At 37.3% G+C, this 22,363-nt stretch overlaps 1 protein-coding gene and 1 long non-coding RNA gene across 2 annotated transcripts; one reads left to right on the top strand and one right to left on the bottom strand.

The window, feature by feature from the left end:
• Window positions 1–202: 202 nt before the first annotated feature.
• On the bottom strand, window positions 203–1,565 carry LOC113778067. The gene is made up of 2 exons (XR_003469233.1): window positions 741–1,565; window positions 203–644 (listed from the first exon to the last, which is right to left on the bottom strand). It is a non-coding gene; the product is annotated as an uncharacterized LOC113778067 (long non-coding RNA).
• Window positions 1,566–13,255: 11,690 nt separating this feature from the next.
• Window positions 13,256–15,404, top strand: LOC113777750 (butyrate--CoA ligase AAE11, peroxisomal-like). The gene is made up of 2 exons (XM_027322939.1): window positions 13,256–13,532; window positions 13,661–15,404. Exons 1-2 carry the CDS (start codon window positions 13,335–13,337, stop codon window positions 15,233–15,235), a joined length of 1,773 nt encoding a protein of 590 aa, XP_027178740.1. The 5' UTR covers window positions 13,256–13,334; the 3' UTR covers window positions 15,236–15,404.
• The last annotated feature ends 6,959 nt before the right edge of the window (window positions 15,405–22,363 follow it).

The following is a 22,363-nucleotide window of genomic DNA, read 5'->3' as shown; positions in this document are numbered from 1 at the left end:
AAACGGATCTTAGCTCTCAAATCTGGATTAGATATTATACTATACTACGTAATATTAATAGTACTAATTTTAGTATAGGGCAAAAAACCTGGGCGGCCATTAAACTTTTCTCAAGATCATGTTTTGGCCATCGAATTATTTTTTGTTAATAATTGACCACTAAACTACTTAATCAGTGAATCCGTGCCCATTTCGTCGGTAATGACTCTTAATTTCTGAAATTAGCATTCCACGTGTCAAACTACAGGGGTAATTTTGTCCGTCAATCCACTAACCGTTTACTTACAATCTCTGAAAATTATAAAAGAGGACGCAGAGATAACAGGGAAAGAGGGATGGAAAACCTTTCTGCAGATTCCGTCAGCCACTTTTATTCTGACAAAATCAGTGGAAACAATTGTTCCGCTCGACAAACAGAGTTCATAGAGATGTATGGGCCTTCAGGGACTAGGTCCAAGAACCAGAATTAGCCGCTCAACTTGTGGAATCTGAGGGATCAAGAGCTGAAGAGCAGTCTTGAAATTAGAGACAGAGTTGATTAGTTTTTCCAGTCTTCTCATACCCTGTTTCACCTCTCTCTTTCTGGAAACGTGCTTTCTCCTTAAGGCTGCCTTCATCTCAACTTGCGAAGCTAGTACTATTTCCTAGTATTCCATAATTAAATTTAAAAAAAAAAAAACATCGTTGGGTTTTCAGAGGAAAATCAATAATGACAAGCACAAAAGTAGGGCTCTACTCACCAAATCCTTGTACTCCTTCTGCAATTCGTCAAATTCGAGGCTAATATCTTGCAAAACACTATGGAGAGAAAGTACAAACGAATGCAGTAGTTGGGGATTGTATAATTTGAAAAAAAAATTTTGGCAGAATCTTCAATTGTAAACGGGAAAGGGGGAAAAAGGAAAAAGAAAAAAAGAGCAGATAAGGCTAGTGTGCAAACGAAGGGATTTGATGGTGCATATAGAGGACGAAGGCGAGAATGTCGGTGACGACATGGAAAATGACGGAGCTGTTGAGGGAGTCTAATGCTGTGTCGAAGTCGGTAAACTCTGAAGTGTTATCTCTGCGTCCTCTTTTAGCTCCTAAAGTGCAGACCACAAATCTTCTTGCTGGGTTCCAATTTGTCCATGAGGTCTTCACCGTTGCTGTTAATCCGCAAGAGCATCTAGGTATGGGTTTAGGAGAGCGTCTCGACATTCTTTGGCTTCTTCGATTTCTCACACAGAATTTAGGGCTGGAAATTGAGTCCCTATTTTTTCCTCCACAAGACCAGATACTTCAGTTGGCTTCCATCGCTTTTTTTCTTTCCAGTTGATGCCATTAATGTAAGTAAACGGTCAGTGGATTGACGGACAAAATTGCCCCTGTGGTTTGCCACGTGGAATGCTAATTTCAGAAATTAAGAGCCATTACCGACGAAATGGGCACAGGTTCACTGATTAAATAGTTTAGTGGTCAATTATTGACAAAAAATAATTTGATGGCCAAAACATGATCTTGAGAAAAGTTTAATGGCCGCCTAGGTTTTTTGCCCTTTAGTATATATGTTGCATGACCAGAAAAGTATGATCTGCCTGGAAAATAGGCTAGCGGGTTTGTTTGAATTGTAAATTATTTGAGATATTTTTACTGTAATACTTTTTGTGATGTGATGTATGTAAGATAAAAAGGTAATTAGGAAAATAAAAATGTGTATTGAAAATTATAATAATGATATAAGTAAATATATTTGACCAAATAATTTGCTGTCCAAACAAAGCTAAGGCCTTGTTTGGATTGCTTGTTTCCGTCAGAAAATATTGTCGTTTTCCGTGATCACATTTCCCTATCACATTTTTTCCTCACACATATCAAATCATTACAATAATTTTTTCATGAAAAATGACGGAAAATATAATCCAAACACAACCTAAGACTTCTACGGTGGAAAGTGGGATGAACTTCCCACCGTGGGAGAGCCACGACTACAATCACAACAACTCAATGTGGAACTATTATCCAAGCCTTGTGGGTCCAACTAAGTTAAGGCAGCCAGCTGTAGAAAGTGACTTGTGTAGCAGAAAAATAAAAAATGTGGGGCTTTCTAAAGGACAACAATAAATGTCATAAATTAATAGTTGAACCTTGCAAATTAAATTAACTTTTTGTGATCATTATTATGAGAAGTTGTTCAAGGCATCTCTTACATTTTGTAAAATAACTATTTTCGTCCCTTTCTTTTAAAAGTGTAATTTTACGTCCCTTACAAATTCACGAGATATACAAATGTTGCTCTTATTGATTGGCCAGAAATTTCTTGATAAAACAATAATGAAGATCCGAGTGCTGCATGAAGCATGCACGTCTGGTAGCCCAAACGTTAACGTGGCGAGTTGTGGACCATCAGATTGATCACTGACACGGAGGTAGGTGATGGGCGCAGGTTCTTTCGTCGGGTCAATTCCTATCCTACGTTGTTGAAGCCTACAATTCACGAAAAGTTAGGTCAGGTCTTTTCCGTCAGCTCAGGTCAAGAAAAGTTAATGAATGGTTGGTGCTTAATAGTGTGTTTGAACAGCCAATTATTTGGCCAAATATATTTGCTGACATCACCATTACAATTTTCAATACACCTTTTTATCTTCTCAATTACTTTTTTATCTCACATACATCACATCACAAAAAATGCTACAGTAAAAATATTTCAAATAACTTACAATCCAAACACACTATTAAGTATCTGTTACAAAAGTTGAGCCCACAAATCATTCTTGTATTTTCCTTGATCAAATAAAACTACGTATTTTCACTCTCACACTACCACAGTTGAGCCCACAAATCATTCTTGTATTTTCACTCTCACACTACCACAGTGCTCACTTTTGTGCATGAGTCTTTCTATGACCAAAATTCTATTTGATTTTAATAACTCCATTCTTTCCTTGATCAGCAAGAGAGTCGTACCATTATTAACTCAAAACCGAATTGAACTCAAAATTTATATCATGTTCTTTTTGTTCTTTCCGTCAGAGCACAAAAATGAAGTCAGATGCCTATTTTGACTTTTAACATTGATTCATATTCTCATTGCCAAGGTAAGAATGCAACTGCAATACGGGTCCGTCATGTTACTTGAGGTTTGAATTATATGAGCTCTGAGAATCTCAATCAGACAGAATGAATGTACCATATTAGAATTCTGGGGCAGCAAATGCAAAATACCACTAGCAATTTGTTATGCCAGCATTGCTATATTAGCCAAACATCAAAACCAGATTCCAAAACAAATAGTATCGACTAGGACCCTAGGATTAACCTTATCCGTGGAAGAGAGGAAAAATAGGGAATGATTTTAAATAAGCATGTCAATGAATAGTGCATAAGACATGCATGTTCTAGGTGTGTGCAAGCAATCAAAATAACATTATGCCTTCTAGGCTGTCTCCCCCTACTAAGCACTATTGGCCTTCCTTCTTCTTGTATTGGTTCTGCCGACAGTAAGCAGAACTGTTCCCTTTCCACAGTTGCCAAAACCGCAGTACGTACGTGCTTCCCCGACATCTTCATCTCTCTCTCTCTCTCTCTCTCTCTCTCTCTCTCTCTCTCTCTCTACTGTGTGTCTGTGTGCTCCAAGACTTGAAAATTGGACCTAAACTTGGTTTGTTTTATTACTTACCTCAAACACGAGTAAAATGGAGCTAATGGAGCTGTTCTGATAGATAATATCATCGATACTTCATGGAGTGTATTGGGTTTCGATTTTGACAACTTTTATAATTTTTTTTTTTTTTATTTTTTGGTTCTCAATTATTTTTCAAAACTTGCTTTTTATGTTTTTCGGAGGCCAAAAAATGAAAAGTAGAAGCAACCAATTAAGTTTATATGTTCGGTTAAGTTTCATTTCATTAAATCAAAGAAAAAATTTAATCCGTTGTTGGAAAATATACAGTGCACGAGGAACAACAAAAAAAACAATTTGTCCCTTTCCAATTCTTAGATCCTACCCGAAAAGGAACTATAGTGAAATTCTAAATAAAGTGTTGGGAGCGGGCGTACGTTGTTGTAAGATTGATTGAAGCCCGTTCTTGAGTCCATGAATTGCAATGGGCTTTGACAATCAATGCTGCAGGAAGAGCATAGTACATGAAAGACAAACAAGTTGATGCAAGCCCATTCTCCATCCCATACGTTCAATGGGTTTTGACACAAATATCATAAAGGCCTAATGGCACCAGTATACTCTCCCAATAAATTTAAATAGTAAACAAAAATCGAGAAAGAATGCACAAGATGGCTATGGCTATGCCTATGCGAGGAATAACTAATATATGGAAGCGAGCCTTTTTTATATCAGATACAAGATAGCATTTTTCCAAGGTTTCATACTCAAAATTCAGAAAGGTAGACATCCAACCAAAATACTAAAAGGTTGTAGTTGTAGACGAGCAAACAAATATTTTACTGTATAAATTGTACTACGTGGAGTACATGTCACGTCACGTTCACATATTGTGAGCAGAAAACAAAGATGTAAAGGCTGCTAACCAATGGTCTGATTTGGGTCAGCAGTCCTTCAATATTCAATTGTGAGGTTCCAAAATGAAGTAGCTAGGAAATAAGTCTCCTCATGTACCATTTTGGAGGAAGACCGGTGTGGAAATGGCATCCCACATTTTGTAAACACTAGTTCGTGTGTTTGCACCGGAAATTATTTGAAATAACTATTATAACACTTTTTGAAGTAATTATTGTAACACTTTATTTGCGAGATAAAAAGGGAGTTAAGAACGTAAAAAGGTATATTGAAAAATGTATTTATAATACAAGCGAATAATTTTTTTGGCAAAATATTCCTATCCAAGCAAATAATCCTCTACTCGTAGTTTTGATGCACTTTAGTTTACAAAAAAAAAGAAAGGAAGGGATAATAGGTCTGAAATCGAGCGATCTCGTGCTCCTCACATTTCTTGACCCCAAAAAGGTAGACAATGCAATGCATTCACATCATCTTTTTTCTGAGATATAGAAATCATGTGGGCAACATTCCTGATGACGAAGTTTTGAATATCATCCGTCTTTACAATATGAGGAAGAGTAAATCCACAGTAAAAAGCAGTACATACAGCCTAGATTTGTTAAAAATCCTATTAATGTTAGGTGGTAATTCTTTCGCGTGCACTAAATTTTGGTAGTTTAAAAAAAGTTGCATGCTTTGATATTATGATTTATCATAAAATTTCACCATATAGGATCAATTTGTCACTATTAACAAATCACAATCTAGTGGTGAATTTCTTGAAAGCGAAATTAAGCAACAAAGAGTTGGTTGGTGGTGTCAGTTTGCTGGACTGATCATACGTGCAGTTATGGTGGCTAAGTTGATTCTTGGCCGAAAAACATTTTTCACCATTCCTGACCAATTTTTTTCCCATATTAAAATAAAGTCGATGGGCTAAATGTATATATATATATACTTTTACAACTCTTGTAATCTAAGATATCCTATTTTAACCACCAGAAGTTTCGGAATAGCTTTGCAAGTTTCACGCCTTAAGAGTCCAAGTAACGCTGTCAAAAGTGTTCGTAGTTTGATCCACAATTTTTAGCTTTTGATTGCCTTTGCTCCGGAGTCCGGACATCTGTCAAAAGTCGTCAGTCAGGAATTCAAATAATTGTATGCCTTTTTTGTGGTTGCCCTTTGCAGATGATCCCACGTTATCCACCATTATTGTCGCTTTCTCTGTTTCTTGAAGGGTTTCTTCCAATAGAATCTTATCGGGCAAATTTTCTATGTCTGGTGCCATCGAATATTCCAACGAGACCAGCCAAAATTATTGAAGAAAGATAAAAGAATTATTTTTTTTTCTAATACCCAGAATTTGGCAAAAAAAAAAAAAATTGCAAAAACATATAATTTCAGGTAGTTTCAGAATCCAATTTATAAACAGCAAAAGAATTAAGAAACTAATAGTATATAGTTCGTTACATGGCTTCTTTAATTTAGTGCTGATTTGACAACAAAATGTATTGAGACGGTCTCATTTTTCTTCACGTGGGTAACAGTAACTACAATAAGAATTAAGAAAGTAGATGTATGCATAGATGTCAAGGAGAATTTTCTAAATTCCTTTCCTTATTGATGTATTTTCTTGATAATTAGACAATTGGATACGAAACTAACGAATTCTGGCCTAATTTTGCCATCCGTTGTGGAATGTAAGCAAATTAAGAACTGGAAATGCATGCAGAAGCTAAGATAAGATCAGTCAAGACAAGCAAGCAAAGAAATTCAAAATGTTGAAATATCCAAAACAAGACACACACACACACACACATATATATATATATACTGTGTTGAAACATTCCCATTTTGGTTTTGGTTATTGATTGCAGCAGATATAGACATATCCCAAACGCAAGACCCAAAAAGAACAAATTTCACATGTCTTAAATGTGTTTGGTGTATAAATGTGGTTATAATTCGTAGAAAAGTTTGAGTGAAAGTTGGACCAGTATCATACACAGGCCATATTAACAATGAAGAATCTGCATTCATTGTTGTTAAATATAACAATTTTTTTCCATTTACCTTATGAATTTGGCTCTCAGATAATCTCGTCTCAGTATTTGGAAAATAGCATTTTCTCATGCATGTGGTGATGCACAATGATGATGCAATATAGGGCTTATTTTTATCAGTTTCCATGAGAAAAGTCCATGGCAAATCATGGTCCAAAAGAAAATGGAAGAGGAAAGAAGAAAGGAATTGAATGTTGGGTTTCAGAAATCCGCTTGGTTAACCAAAAAAAGAGAATTGAAAAGGAAAATGCGACCCGACATTATCGAGACACCTAAGTTGCAAGGTAGAAAATTATACCTGATATATATATATACATAAAAAAAAAAAAAAGAATAAGCAAGGACAACATTTTAAATGTTTGTTGTAAATATAGTCTTCAACCTCGTTAGATATACATCATCATGTCTTCCAATTTGTGCAAGAAAAGTATACATATAGTAATTGATTATATATATAGGGAGAAGAGCAATTAAATCAACTCAAAGATCCCATTCCTGGATGAAATGAAATGTATTCGTGCACATATTAAGGCCGCGGCCGCAACATTGCATGCATCTATTTTCTTGTTAGGATTACTTATATAAGATATCGTGCATTAAGCTTGTATATATGTATATATAGATACATACAGAATGGACTACATGCATATGTATGTAAATAAATGTGACCATATAAGTACAAAAAAAAAAAAAAGAGGAAGTGTCTTTATATATATATATGTATGTATATATGCTTGTTTAGAATATGAAGCGTCCGTGACAATAACATTGCGCAACTATCTAGTCTAGAATCTAGATGAGATGAAGTTGGAGGGAAACTTCTGAGCTGCAATTTATTTATTCAAGACTAAAATTTAGTGAATGTAATTATCTAGCTAGTTTGGAGATGAGGTTCTCTCGCTGCAAGAGCCAATAGTTGGATTCTCTTCCACTATTAATAGGGTTTCGGAGAAGTTAGAATTAGTATTGCCAAAAAGTGGAATAAAAGAACAACGAATAAAAAAAAACATTAATAGGGTTCTCTTGTCGGGTCAGTGAAACAGCAAAGAGTCTTCTAATCGACTGGAATGGCTGCTTGGCTATTTGCTTGGAAGGTTCGATTCGGAATTCACTTAGGTTTTAGATTAAATAATTCATACCTTTTCCTCTATATATATATATATTCTTGTGTGTGACTTTATTGGTGTGGACGATCCATCCATTACAGAAGACAATATGGCCCTACGACGCACTTAATTATATGTGTAGCTGCTTTCGTACTCTTTTTCGTAGCAATGTTCCATTTGTGATTTTCCTTTTTTTTTTTTTGGTATGTCTTTGCTTCGCACTTGCCATGCACGTTCTAATATTCACTTTTAATTTGTGACTTTCTTTCTCTTATTATATATATATATATATATATATAGGCAAACAGAAAGGAAAAACAGAAAAGAAAAGAAAAGAATCTTAGTAATTTTACATATGCCTGCCAAAGTTGGAATTTCCGAAGAAAGCTTTGAGTTGTATTTTGGAAATTAAGGCTTGAAGTTTGAAGCACCGTCCTTCTTTTGCTGTCTAGCTATCATTTTGTACAATATTAATTCCAGTCAACGCATGAGATAGTTTTCTACATCAATTGGACTAACAAGCATGACTATGAGAAATTACGAAGAAAATTTCATCAGATAAGGAAAAAGTTGGATCTGAGAATCATGCTTGGAATATCTCTAGTTCATGAGACTGCCATTTTTCTCCCCAAAAAATTTTTTTACATTTTTTGTGAATAAATTTTTCAATCACCTTTTTACTTCACATACATCAAATTGCTACAGTATATTTTTTAAGAAAACTCCAAAAAATAGCAATCTAAAGACTTCTATTTTCTTTATATCCAAGGAATCGTGAGAGGATCGAAAATTTCACAAATAATTTTCTGATCGCTTCGTGGACCAATGACACGGTACCAATTGCAGAAATTTTGAAGAAATTCAGTCACAAGAATTCAAGTGTTTCAATCGACAAGGGCCATTTGGTAGACCTGTTGAATAATTTTTCATATTGTTGGAAGATACACGCCATTGTAGACGTAGCTAGCACTACTTTCATTTATGGAGTTGGATGATTGATAAAGACTTGGAAATTTCTGCATGTATTTTCTATGCAATGTAGTCATTGTTCTTCCTCCTGGTGTGCTGAGATGAATTGAATTTTCTATGATTCCATCCGGAACTGATTTTTTTTTTTTTAATGATTTTAGAAAAGCGTGTCAAAATCAAAAAGTTAATTTATAGCAAATGAAAGCCTTTGTGGTATGAAATATGACAATAATTTATTTGAGAATTGCTATGATATGTGACCAGTTAAGGATGTATAATTTGGAGAAGGGTAGTCAGACTTAGGAATGATTTACTGATAAGGATAATTAACTAACTTCGAGGCAAGATCCTGCCTCTCTTTTTTTCTCGTACGTGTTTTTGATTTTCTTGAAAGTTCTTCCTTTTCTCCCTTTTTCTGCATCAAAATTGATAACAATCCAACCCGGATACTTCTTCATTTCTATGGCTTCAACTGACTTGAAGGTCCTGCCTAACCATTACAACTGGCAAGTCTATCGTACGTTCTAAACATTCATTGCGAAAGTTCAATTGCTTCAGGTAAATCGTAGCGAAGAGTACCAAGTAATCTTGGAATACTATTCCATTCGAACAGCAGACGGATTACTACACTAAAATTTCCATCGTTGGAGTTGCTTTTGCCCAATGTGACTAAATTTTGGCAAGCCTAGACGGTCAAAGATGGAGCAATTTTAGAGTGCCTAAAATTTTAACGTATGTAGGTTTGGGGAGTAATATTAGGTCTGTCTCTTGTCCATATTAGCTAGTTTGAATTCTTCGTGTCAAAGAATCTCAAATCAAGGTACGTAGCAAGATTTCGGCAAGAATCTGTTTTCTTGCTCATGCCATGCAACTAGCTAGTAGTGTTTTGAGCATCTTGAAAATTTTGAAGTTCAAAGTTGAGAGATGATATGTTTATGTATCTGTGTCACGTTTATTTGATATACTTTCTGCCATTAGTGTAGATTTAATGAACGAAATAATATTATATTTTCTTAGTGAAGGAATTTTCCGCATAGTCAGATTATTCAAAATTCCTTAAGCCTTTTCAATATGCAATAGTTCATTTCTATAACATTTTGGACGTGTAAGTAGTTAAAACATTTCTGGGACGGAAGACCCTTACAATTTATTCCACCAAAGAGGCCTGCGTGTAGCTGGGGCTCCAAAATCTTGAACCAGTAGATGTTGGACCTGTATCTATACATCAATGTATTCTTTCTTCCTCTCTCAAACTCATGTGTGACAAGTATCTTATCCATAAACCTAACAAGCTATGGTTTGCCCCCAAAAATAACAAGAAATAATAACTTTTCAATTATTTTTGAAAAAAATCAATTAGTTTCGTAAAATAACAAGCAATAATAACTTTTCAGTTGCATGGGGTCATGCATTATAGTAATGGACAAACCATTCCGAGAAACCATCCATCAATTTCTGAGTGTACAAACGTGGAGTCTTGATGGTTGCTTCCTTGTGCTTTCAGGATCGATCACCTACTGTTAATATAATATGTCAGCCCCTTTCTCATTGCCTTCCTTCTGTTTTGTGCCTTCCTACTTAATTTCTCGTGTAATTTCTCAGGGCATTTTTCCCATTTGACTATGATGAAATGAAACAGATATTTCTTGAATTGAAATCATTCCTTCCTTCTACCTTTAGAATATATAGGAAATTCTCGGGAAGAAAGGAAGGGAATGCTAGTTTCCTTTTAGTTACAGACAAATTGCTTCGAAGAATCTCACGACACTAAAATTTGCTTTCCATGTATGACTCCAATTTGTGTGGCAAATGGGCAATTGCATCAGAGTGATCGAAGGCACTTCATCATGCTGCTGCTTGCTTTGAATGTTTCTCCATTTTCAGGTGTCGAGCAAATATGTGGATGCCCATTCATTCTTGATTGATCAATAGTACAATATAATCGGAAACTCTCTGCTCATTGGTTTGTGGTTGAAGATCTTTTTTGGCAAAATCATATAGTACTTGCTAGATTTTAGACCCCATTCTTTATACTCTTTTTTTTTTTTTTTAGACCCCATTCTCAAATCTCATTGACAATTGTTTGAATGCGAATCATTAGTCAACTAAGAAATATACATGTGTTTCACTTTTGTCTTTCAGTCCTTTGACATTTAGGGACGACGCAAATTCAATAGTTGTTCTAAAATAGTTTGGTCTTACTATTATTTTGGCAAAGGATACAAAAATTTTCCTAGTCTAGCTACTCGCTCGTGCATGTACAATAATTATATGACTCTTAAATCAAAGCATATATATCGTGTGTACTTTGCTACGATTCTTATGTCAAAGCATATCATTCAAATCAGGGAAGTTATGCTCTTGAATTTTTTATCTTTAATTGCCAAACTTACTAATGATGACAGATGGGGTGAGTGGCTGCATCCAGCAGCCCCCATTCCAATAGTAGCCTAGCCACACTTTCGTAAGCTTATTTGATTTCATTTCTTGGGGTCTCCAAATTAAGCCGGAAATTTTATTGGCTCTATCTGCTAAAGGAATTAGTAGAAGAGCACTTACTGCTTTTGTATTGCGTCCCGTCCCTCAGTTTCTATTTAGATTGTATTGTTGGAAATAACTTAAGCAATCAACAGATTAATTAACTCCTAAATTCTGGGAATAACAACTCACTAATAGGACAAAAGTACAAATTAGTCCAGAAATAGTGGGAGAATGAAGCTTACTTGAAGTTTGATTTTGGAACATCAACCTACGTGAGATTTGAATTCAAATCCTTTGCAGTCTTGATTTCTAAGATTACAATCTTAACTATTAGTACAACAAAGTTTCATGGACAACAACCATTGAATCTTTGACTAAGTGTGTATCTAAAAGAAAATTTTGCGTGGGAAGCATTGCATCCATTCTGTCCTCGTTCACCGTGTAATAGTTCAACAGCACATGAATGGTAACGTATAGCAATGTTGAGATAGGTCAAGCCGGCAAAAGTTTGGAATTCGACCTAATGACTTGCTTCAAAGGTTTTTTTATTTTTTTTTGTTTTTTAAGGAAAAAAAAAACTTTTTTTGGCCCCTCAATTCGTAATTTTTAAGAAATACTCGACAGACTCTTGTGTTACAAGGTTGACCATCTTGAATTTAGAGGGTATACTCCAACGTGCACCATCTACAGTTTGCAGACTTAGACAAAGGATGTGTTTAGAACAACAACGACCTAACCCCACAATAATTAATTAAACATGAAGAGTCATTCACAAATTTCTCCAATTTGGTCCACAGAAAATAAAATTCGAAGGAACAGTTGTAAGAGCTTACAATCTTTTTTTTTTTTTTTTAAAATAAATTTGGTTCTAGCTAGGAAGTTCTGGAATTTAAAAGACGAGGAGGGGACAGGAGATTAAAATCCAAAACCTCTTCGACTTGAAGGAATAATTGTAAGAGCTTACTTGAATTAGCTTAGTAAAAATAATAGTTTAATTACTTGAATTAGCTTAATAATTGTAATAATAGTTTTCCTTTTTTTTTTTTGGAGGGGTTAAAGTAGGGCTGAAAGAGCCCGCCTTTCTTAATTAGTACGTTGTTTATAAGTCCGGAAGCATATGAGGTTAGATTTGGGAATTCCGTAGTTGTTACTGGGGAACTGCAGAACAAGATTAATGGCTCAAATTAACTTATGTCAGTTGACCGGTTTGATTTGAACCTTTCATTTTAATTAAAAAAAAATTTCTTAAATAAAAGGCCAACATCCCTTGTAAGTTTTAGAGTCTCCCATTGAACAAGAAAAAGGGAAAAAAAAAAAAGAAAAAAAAAGCCAAGATTGACGCCATATCAAGTCTGCTCTGCAATTGGAGTGAAACTACTTCCCCCGTCCTCAATTGGGAGGACCCATCACATTTTTCAGCTCTTCCCTGTCATCTCTCGATCCCCTTCGGAAGAAAGACAACGAAAAATTTTATTGCTAATCTTTTGTTATTACTTACTTGTGAAAGCAAGAATTTGCTGGAATAATTAAATAAACCTCACCCTCTCATGCCGTCCTTTACTGTTGAAACTACAATTTTTTTTTTTTGACCCTCCTCAAATAGAGTACAATATTGATTCACGGTTGGTAGGTTCGAGTCCCTGGTTTCAGACCTGCAGGGCTCTAACCACTTTGCTTTTGTTTTAGAATTTGCCAAAAGGGCCCACTGTACATAAATCTGTTCCTGTACTTAATCAAGGGGCAAATGGCAGATATGTACGTTTCTTAGTTATAACAACCCACCCTTTGGCTTTAGCAATTCAAGTATTTTCCATAAAGATGTAGTTGCAGATAAATTGCTACATTTAATACCACCATTGCAATAAAGAATCAAGACAAGTGACTTGCTAAGAAGGATTTCTAAGCTATGAGCGAAAGTGGCCCAACACTAATAATAATTATGATAATGTGAATACTGTTCTCTCAGTCATACATATTTTCTAGTCCAGTCAAAAGTAGTTATTCAAACCATAATGCTAATTCAATGCAACTTCCCTGTGTGTCTTGCCCCCTGCACTTGAGCTGCAATTTCTCTTCATCTCTCCCTATATAAATTCCCCCCCAAGTTCCCCGTCTTTTACACTCAACATTGCACCCCTCCCCCTTCCCTCCCTCTCTCGCCACCCCAACTTCATTCACTAGCAAAAAGGTGTTGTTATACAGAATCAAGAATCCGACAACATGGACAGATTGCCAAAATGCCAAGCAAATTACTCAGCCCTTACTCCTCTTACATTCCTTAAGAGGGCTGCTATGGCTTATGCCAATCGTACTTCCATTATATATGGTCAAGTTCGTTTCACGTGGCATCAAACCTATGACCGGTGTCGCCGCCTCGCTTCCTCCCTCAAATCTCTTAACATTGTCAAAAACAATGTTGTGAGTATTTTCTTCATCGCTTAACATTAATGATCTTACGTTCACATCGTTTTTTTTATTAATTATTATTGTTGTTTTTCATGGCTCGGCCTTTCTGGAGTACTAACGTATCGTCCGTCTCCTTGCAGGTATCAGTTTTGGCACCAAATGTTCCAGCAACATATGAAATGCATTTCGCGGTGCCTATGGCCGGGGCTGTGCTGAACACTATCAACACAAGACTTGATGCTAACACCGTTGCAACAATTCTCAAGCATTCTGAAGCTAAGGTTTTCTTTGTTGACTATCAATACGTGCCGCTGGCAAGCGAGGCCCTCCGGCTACTAGTGGCAGAATTTGGCAAGTCTGATTCAAAAGACATGTCAATGCCACTAGTTATTGTCATTGATGATCTTGACTCCCCCACAGGTGTGCGTCTTGGTGAGCTTGAGTACGAGCAATTGATTTACCAAGGAAATCCAGGGTACGTCCCAGAAGAAATCCAAGATGAATGGGATCCAATTGCGCTGAACTATACATCAGGCACCACCTCAGCACCTAAAGGTGTTGTCTACAGTCATAGGGGTGCTTATTTGAGCACCCTTAGCCTGATTTTAGGCTGGGAAATGGGCAGTGCACCTGTATACTTATGGTCGCTCCCCATGTTTCATTGCAACGGTTGGACTTTTACGTGGGGCACCGCGGCCCGAGGCGGGACAAATGTGTGCATTCGAAACACCACAGCCCAAGAAATGTACTCAAATATTGCACTGCACAAGGTGACGCATATGTGCTGCGCACCTATAGTCTTTAACATCCTTCTTGAAGCCAGGCCACATGAACGCCGAAAATTCGCCACCCGGGTTGAGATACTGACCGGTGGAGCCCCACCACCTGCGGCCCTACTCGAGAAAATTGAAGGGCTTGGCTTCCATGTCACACACGCATATGGCCTAACCGAAGCCACCGGTCCAGCACTCGTGTGTGAGTGGCAGGCCAAGTGGAACAGGTTATCGATGAACGAGCAAGCCAAGCTTAAAGCACGCCAGGGTGTAAGCGTACTTACACTGGCGGATGTGGGCGTCAAGGATTTGGCTACTATGCAAAGTGTCCCCCGTGATGGGAAAACCATGGGAGAAATCGTGCTGCGGGGGAGCAGTATCATGAAGGGATACCTCAAGGATGAAGAAGCGACCGCCAAAGCGTTTCATAAGGGTTGGTTTGTAACGGGGGATGTAGGGGTAATCCATCCTGATGGGTACTTGGAAATCAAGGACAGGTCCAAAGATGTGATCATATCCGGTGGGGAGAATATTAGCAGCGTAGAATTGGAGAGCGTACTGTACAAACATCCTTGTGTGGTCGAGGCTTCTGTGGTGGCCATGCCTCATCCAAAATGGGGAGAGAGCCCTTGTGCCTTTGTGACCTTGAAAAAGAACTTGACTGGAGATCATGAAGAAATAAACGAGGCAGATATCATTGCACATTGCAGGAAGAATCTCCCGGCTTTCATGGTGCCTAAGAAGGTGCAATTCATGGAAGACTTGCCCAAGACTGCCACGGGCAAAATTCAAAAATTCCAATTGAGGGCTATGGCCATGACTTTCGTTGTCTCGGACAATGACAACCCATCAAGTCAGAAATCTGAACAAGTCAATTGGGTTCGTGGAGGATACGATGATGAACCTCAGCAACAGCAGGTTTTAGCAATATCTCGTCTTTGAAAATTTAAAAAAAAAAAAAAATTGTGGGTCGTATATCATAGTATACTAGACAAGTTGTACTTGTCCAGCTTGTACAAAATACTAAACGAGCAATAAGTTGCAGTACTATGGAATTTAGTCACAGCTGTTTAATTTAATGGCACAGTCAACAAGCTCCAATTTTGGACTATGTTTTTGTAATAAGGAACGTTAGATATTGTTTTTTCTGCTGGTGCAGTATATTAATTTGTTAACGCTACAAAGCATAATTTTTACAAAATACAAGAGTGATAAAAAGATGATTGGAAGATGTGTTCACGGAAAACGTAGTAATTTTTCTTTGGAAAATTGCTGTCCAAACAAGACCTTAATATCTGGTTAACAAATATGATGAGAGAACTCCAAAGTTGGTTAACTAATATGTTTTTTTTTTTTTTTGAGTCTATTGGTTAACTAATATGTTTAAAAGATGTTTTTTTTTTTGTCCCTTCTTGGGTAAAAAGTTTCATAATTCAAGGACGTCATAATAGCATCTCATTTTAGTTATATCTACATGGGAAAATGACCAAAATGATCTCTCAGATTTCCTAAATTTTTTCCCATTTTTCACATTCAAAATGGAGCAAAATGCTCCCTCATATGTATGAAGCTTATTATTTCGGTCCTACATCTCATCTCTAGCCAATTTTCCAATTGATAAGTGCACGGGATACTCACGTGCCAATAATTTTAGGGGCAAATTAAGAACATGAACTAGAGTTTTCTCAGAAAAAATTAGATTATCCTCACATTACATTTTTCCACAAATTTAAACCCTAACCATAATAAAAATTTAACGAAAAAAAAAAAAGAAGAGCCATCACTGAACCACCATCAGACTAAATCAGACGGAGGCACTACGCACTCATATGAATTTTTTGAAAAAAACACATATTGTGACGATTGATGAAAGGTAAGATTTAAACTCTTGACCTACCATCCTACCAAACCATGAAGTGCCCAAAGGCTGTTGGTTTCCATGTCTCTGGGTAATCGGAAGATTATTCATGACTTGTCTCAGGCTGACCAGTTGATGCTTATGAATTAAGTGACTGTTTCTCCATACTGCCCATGCATTGGTATGGCAAAACTTTGGAAGTTGTCCTCTTGACTTTGTAAAAAAATGCACTACAAGATTTACCTTGTGAAGCTAGCTTTGTATCGATCAAGCAGTTCTGGACACCCCCCCCCCCCCCCCCCAAATTGAAAATAAAATACAACATGAAACTTATAGTAGTAGATTTCTACTTTTCCTACAAAAGTTTGCCATAAATTGTCTCAAGCAATTACGCCCAATAATTGTTAAGGTGCTTTTTATCTATTCAATGAGATTGAGAGAAATGCACCGTTTAAGATATTCTTTGTCAAAGTTCATTAGTCAAACATTTTAGCAAAAACAAGAAATTTGGAAGTGTTGAGGCCTTTTTTGGATAACACTGAAGCAAATGCATCATTCCAGCTCCATCATCAGATTGCGTCATGCGCTGGAAGCTTCCCAGCTAGAGCACTGTCCCATGTAGTTTCCGTTGAATTGATCAAGGATGGTAAACGTCCATCACATTTTCAACGTGTATCATACACGGGTGTGAACTTACTACAATATTCTACTATTATATGAACCAATATCATAAGTCAACCAATTCTCTTGGCAATCTGTGGAGGGAAGGCAAAAACTCGGATAGACCTGATTTACTAGACGTAGTGAATCAAATCTTGCCACATTTTTTTGTGCATTTAATGTTTGATCGGGCGAAATGGTGTGAAAAATTTTGAACCACTCAATCTACTGATAGAGCTAGTAGATCTTTTTTTTTTTTTTGACGAAAGTTAGATATATAAACCTAATCCCAGAAGAAACCTCAAAAGCCGGCAACTTTTGAGGTCCTCCCAAGGACTTATAAACCTAACCCCAAACCCCCTCAAGAACTGATGTGGGATGGCAACCCCACAAGGGCAAACCAGTAGGCCCACTGCTACTAAGAAGTGACGACCCCCCACGGAACCCAGTATAACTACCCGATGTGGGATAGAGCTAGTAGATCAAGTCTACCTAAAATTTTGTCTAACCAAAATTGCCTTCGCATTCTTCAATTTGTACAGGTCAAGGTTTTGGCCCTTTTGGGTTGACATTATTGTTTTACAAATTACATCACTATACGTCAATTAAGATAGAATCAGAAAAAGGGAAATGTTATTTACACTCCCTTTTTATTAATCACACTTTCATTATTATTTTAATAATATAATTTTCATTCTTAGACTATGTGACAAAATAAATAGTAGAAGCGTAAATAATAAAAAATGGAGTGTAAATAACATTTTTCCAAAAAAATTTGTAACAAAAGATTGGAACTGTAGTGTGTTTGGATAGTTGATTATTTGGGATAATTTTTTAAAAATTTTAATGTAGATCTGTAAATTGGCTCTTTTTTTTTATGTGATATATGTAAATTGGCTCTTTTTTTTTTTGAAATATAATAAACTATATAATATTAAGGGATCATTTCAGAAACCTTCCTCAATTGAGGTTTTACAATTTAGGGAATGATGATAGTAGTGGTTGTGGTAATAATGGTACTATTTTGAGATGTCAAAATATAAAAGGTTTAAAATAGTAAAGATGAGGATTAAATGTGGGTTTGAGATTTTGTGCATGTTTCATATTTTTTTTATAAGAATTTCATAAGAAGGTAAAATGAACTCCACAATTTTATGAGGGCATTTTAAATTATTCATTCAAAATTTTGACCATTGAATAGTTTCGGTTACCAAAATGGTAAACTCAAGAGAGATATGTGTAATTTTTGAAATTTTAAGAAAATCAGATTGGTGAAGCTGTAAAAAAATTTCAAGGGAGGTTTGTGAAATTATCCCTAATATTAATAAGAAGCAAGATTACAAACGTCTGGTACAAGTGGCTAGCTCATGCGCCACAGAGATCTCTGATCTACTTAATAGTACGTAGTTTTACAAAAGCGACATTTGCAAAGCCGGACGCTAATTAGAGCGTACAACATGAACATGAGCATATCGGAGAGGAGGATGGTCCCGAGTCTATACCGGGGTTTGAGAGGCAGACAAGGACACGAGATTGATAGATGGCGTTAGTTCGACCATTCATCATCAGTCATCACTCCCACTGCAGGGTCCATTTTGGATTTTACTAATGATTTAGCCTCAATAAACAACAAAAACAGTTTGTTACTTCTCCATGTCCTTTTACTTGCTCCATATGCTGAGCCAAATGAAATCATGCATTATTACATGGTTAGATAGACTAGAGAATGTGATCACTTGGAATCAAGTAAATTTGATGTGGACTAAATGATATGTGGAGTTTGCCATATCCTTCTGCTTGCTCCTGCGCTGGATCAAAATCCAATCGTGGATGCCATGCCATATCCCATCAAAAGAATAATAGAAATCATGATGAGCTTCTTCTAGAGTGCAAAGCTGTGGATACTGAAGGTGAAGAAGGGGCAGCAATATTGTTTTGCTCTGAGATGGAATTAGACGAATGAAATCTCTTGACTGCTCAAGGATCTAAGCGAGAAATTGGGCAGCAAGTAAATAGGAAAAACAAATTTGATTGCAAGGAAATGATTATTGTGTTCTACAAACAAATACACCATTAAGAGGTTATGAGAAATAAGATCAAAAACAGGTTTATGGAATTTTTAGCAACTTCTTACTTTTTTGCATGCGAAAATATTTATTTTGATTATTTGTGCGACCTACGGATCTACCACGCTTCAAATCATTTAAATCCAACTGTGTTCGTCTCTTGTACTTGGATTGCTTTCCACCTTTCCCATGGTGACAAATGCTCGTATCTAATTAGCTAAAACTAGCTAGTTATACATGTAATCAATTTGATTGCAGAAAATCTAAAAACAAATATGGGAATTTTTTGTTGAAGCTGACTAAAATGAATGGCACAAATATTAATTGATGTTGATGATGGAAAGTGACAATGTACCCCATAAATATCATATGTGTCTTCAGGGCAGGGGTAAGCTGACTGACAGTTTGTCTATCCCCACCAATCGAGCCCCTGGACATTACACCTCAGAGCCGGTTTCCTTTTTGCAACTTAAACCACCCCAATTTTGTCTGTTACCACAATGCAATTGAGTCACAAATACACATCAAATACGAGCATAACCACCACAGAACGAGTCGTGGACGATTTCCAGCAAAGTCAGTGATAAATAAAATCTTCTTTGTCATATATATGTTTTTCTTCAAAAAAAGAAAAAAAAAAAACCCCATCAATCCGTCCAATAAGAATCTTTAGCCAATTGTAATGAAATGGGGGTTTATCCAAGGACACAGAAGCAGGAACTAGGTAGCAGAAGCAATGGAGGCGTGAAGGTCAGCAGAGGAAGACGTGATCACTGGGCCTGAAGGTCATCAAAGGCGTGATCAGAGAATCACGCCTTTCCTGGGATTCAACTACTCCAACAGAAATTCAAAACGCGCGGCAACTAGCAGATGCTTTGGACACGTGTCTTACTCTTATTAGTCTAGCTAGTATTCTGTTAGGGTCTGTTAACAATAAAAGCAGGCTTGTCTGCTCTATTCTGGTAGCTTTTAGGAATTATTCTCTCAGATTCGTCTGAATTAACTTGAGGATCAATCCTCATTTTTCCCTTTCAAACTTTCCTTCAATCTTTCCCCTTCTTAGCTAAATCCATTATTTCTGTTCTTGTAATTTGTTTCCAGATCCAATTAATGAAAGTTGGAGTTCAATTCGTTCACTTTTATTGATTCATTGATAATTGATTTCTTAGTTTGAGCTTGTTCCCTTCTGATTCCTGCAAAGCCCTGGCTTCTCTGATTTCTGTACCATAACAGTGGTATCAGAGCTAGCTACGAGCCATTGGGAAATGGCTAAAAATCAGGATGAGTTGAGGAAGGAAGTGACAGAATTGGGAAGTGTTGTAAGAACTTTTGCTAACAGGAGTGATGGAATAGAACAGGCTGTAAGGATTATGGAGCACAGGCAGGAGGGCACTGAGAAGGCTCTCAAAAGTTTGGATCAGAAGTACGAAGGCATGATGAACATGATGGCGCAAGTATTAGCAAAACTAAATGACAAAGAGAAGGATCTGGCAGGCGGCAGCTCAGTGCCAGAACCAGGACACCAGGAAGGTAGCAGGAGGAGAGAGGGGCAGAAAGGGGTCCAGGATAGATCTGAAATCAGAGAGAACCGAATACTCTCCAGGTTACCTAAGGTAGATCTGCCAGCATTCAATGGGGAGAACCCAAGGGAGTGGATTAGGAAGGCCAACAAATACTTTAAGATCAATGGAGTGGAGGAGGAGATGAAATCTGAGGTTGCAGAGCTCTACCTCAGAGATAAAGCAGATATATGGTTCCATGGAGTGTTTGGTGGCAGAGATGCTGTTCCATGGGAGGAGTTCTGCAATGCACTATGCGAAAGATTTGGTGATGGCTCTCCTGAGGAAGCTATAGAGGAATTCAATAAACTGATGCAAACAGGATCAATAGCTGACTACCTGGAGCAATTTGAAATGCTCAAAGCCTTGGTAATGCCTTCTCTTCCCCATTTACAAGATTGCTATTATAAAACCTGTTTCCTTAGTGGATTGAAAGAAGAGATAGTAACTATGGTAAAAATGGCCAAACCTAAGTCACTAGCAGATGCCATAGAGGCTGCCAAACTGCAGGAAAGGAACCTGAGAGCCTTACAGAAAATCCATAAGACCACCTCTTACAGCCCCAACTACCAGAAGCCTTTACTCAAACCCACAAACTATACAAAACCTCCAGACAAACCTCCCAACTATCCTAAAGCTCCTGACAAATCATTTCCTAAAATACACAACAACTATACCAATCCTCAGAACCAGTTCAAAAGACTCACCCCAGCAGAACTCAACCTTAGGAGGGAGAAGGGGCTATGCTTCAAATGTGCTGAACCTTATACCATAGGACATGTGTGTAGGCAGTCTCATTTAAACTTGTTGGCAATGGAAGAAGAGGAGAGGGGGACCACTGAAATAGAGGGGGAAAAACAGGACGAATCTGATGTGTTCTGTGATTGCATTGGAGGGGAATTAGAAAACGAACACATGGAAGTGTCCATCCATGCCTTGGCAGGAGGGAGTGAACATAGGACCATCAGGATCAAAGGGATAATTAAGGGAAAAACCATTGTTGCATTGGTAGACAGTGGCAGTACACACTGTTTTATTGATGAACAGATGGCCAAAAACTTGAAGTTGGGAACAGGAGGGGGAACTCTTTCAGTAAGGGTGGCGAATGGAGAAAAACTACAGTCTAGAAACATTACAAAGCCAGTAACATGGAAAATGTAGGGGTATGAGTTCCAACATCAGTTCAACACACTAAGGTTAGGGGGGTGTGACATGATCCTAGGAGTTGACTGGTTGGCAAGGTACAGCCCCATGGAATTTGATTTCAGAAGTTTGAGTATGAAGTTCAGGAAGGAAAGGCAACAGATAGAGCTAAAAGGGGAGGACAGTACAGTACAGTTAAAACTGATAAGAGGAAGTAGGCTGTACAAGTGGACTAGGAAGCAGTCACATGGAATCTTGGCACAGGTAAGTACAGTGGTGGATGAGAAACCAGTCCAGGAGCCAATCCCACCAGAAGTGGAGAAGCTGTTGCAGGAATTTAGGGATGTATTCCAAGAACCACAGGGATTACCTCCTGAGAGGAGTCAGGATCATCATATCACTCTTAAGGAAGGGGCAAAACCATTCCAAATAAGGCCCTACAGGTGCCCCTACATCCAAAAAACTGAGATTGAGAAACTAGTGCAGGAAATGCTCCAAACTGGGATCATTCAGCTGAGCAGCAGCCCCTTTGCTTCTCCTGTACTTCTGGTCAAGAAGAAGGATGGCTCATGGAGGTTTTGTGTGGATTATAGGCAGCTCAATGATCTAACAGTCAAGAACAAGTTTCCTATGCCCCTTATTGATGAGTTATTGGATGAACTACATGGATCCAAATACTTCACCAAAATTGATCTCAGAGCTGGATACTTCCAGATAAGGGTAAGAGAGGAAGACATACACAAGACAGCTTTCAGGACACACCAGGGGCTATACGAATTCAAGG

Source organism: Coffea eugenioides, chromosome 7 (assembly GCF_003713205.1).
Source record: "Coffea eugenioides isolate CCC68of chromosome 7, Ceug_1.0, whole genome shotgun sequence".
Lineage (NCBI taxonomy): Eukaryota > Viridiplantae > Streptophyta > Magnoliopsida > Gentianales > Rubiaceae > Coffea > Coffea eugenioides.
Note: the sequence above shows the minus strand (reverse complement) of the source record. Positions and strands in the feature narration are given on the sequence as shown.

Coding starts and splice junctions, on each gene's coding strand:
- LOC113777750 (XM_027322939.1), top strand. CDS start 13,335: ATGGACAGATTGCCAAAATGCCAAGCAAATTACTCAGCCCTTACTCCT. Junction 13,533..13,660: donor ACATTGTCAAAAACAATGTT/GTGAGTATTTTC, acceptor GTCTCCTTGCAG/GTATCAGTTTTGGCACCAAA.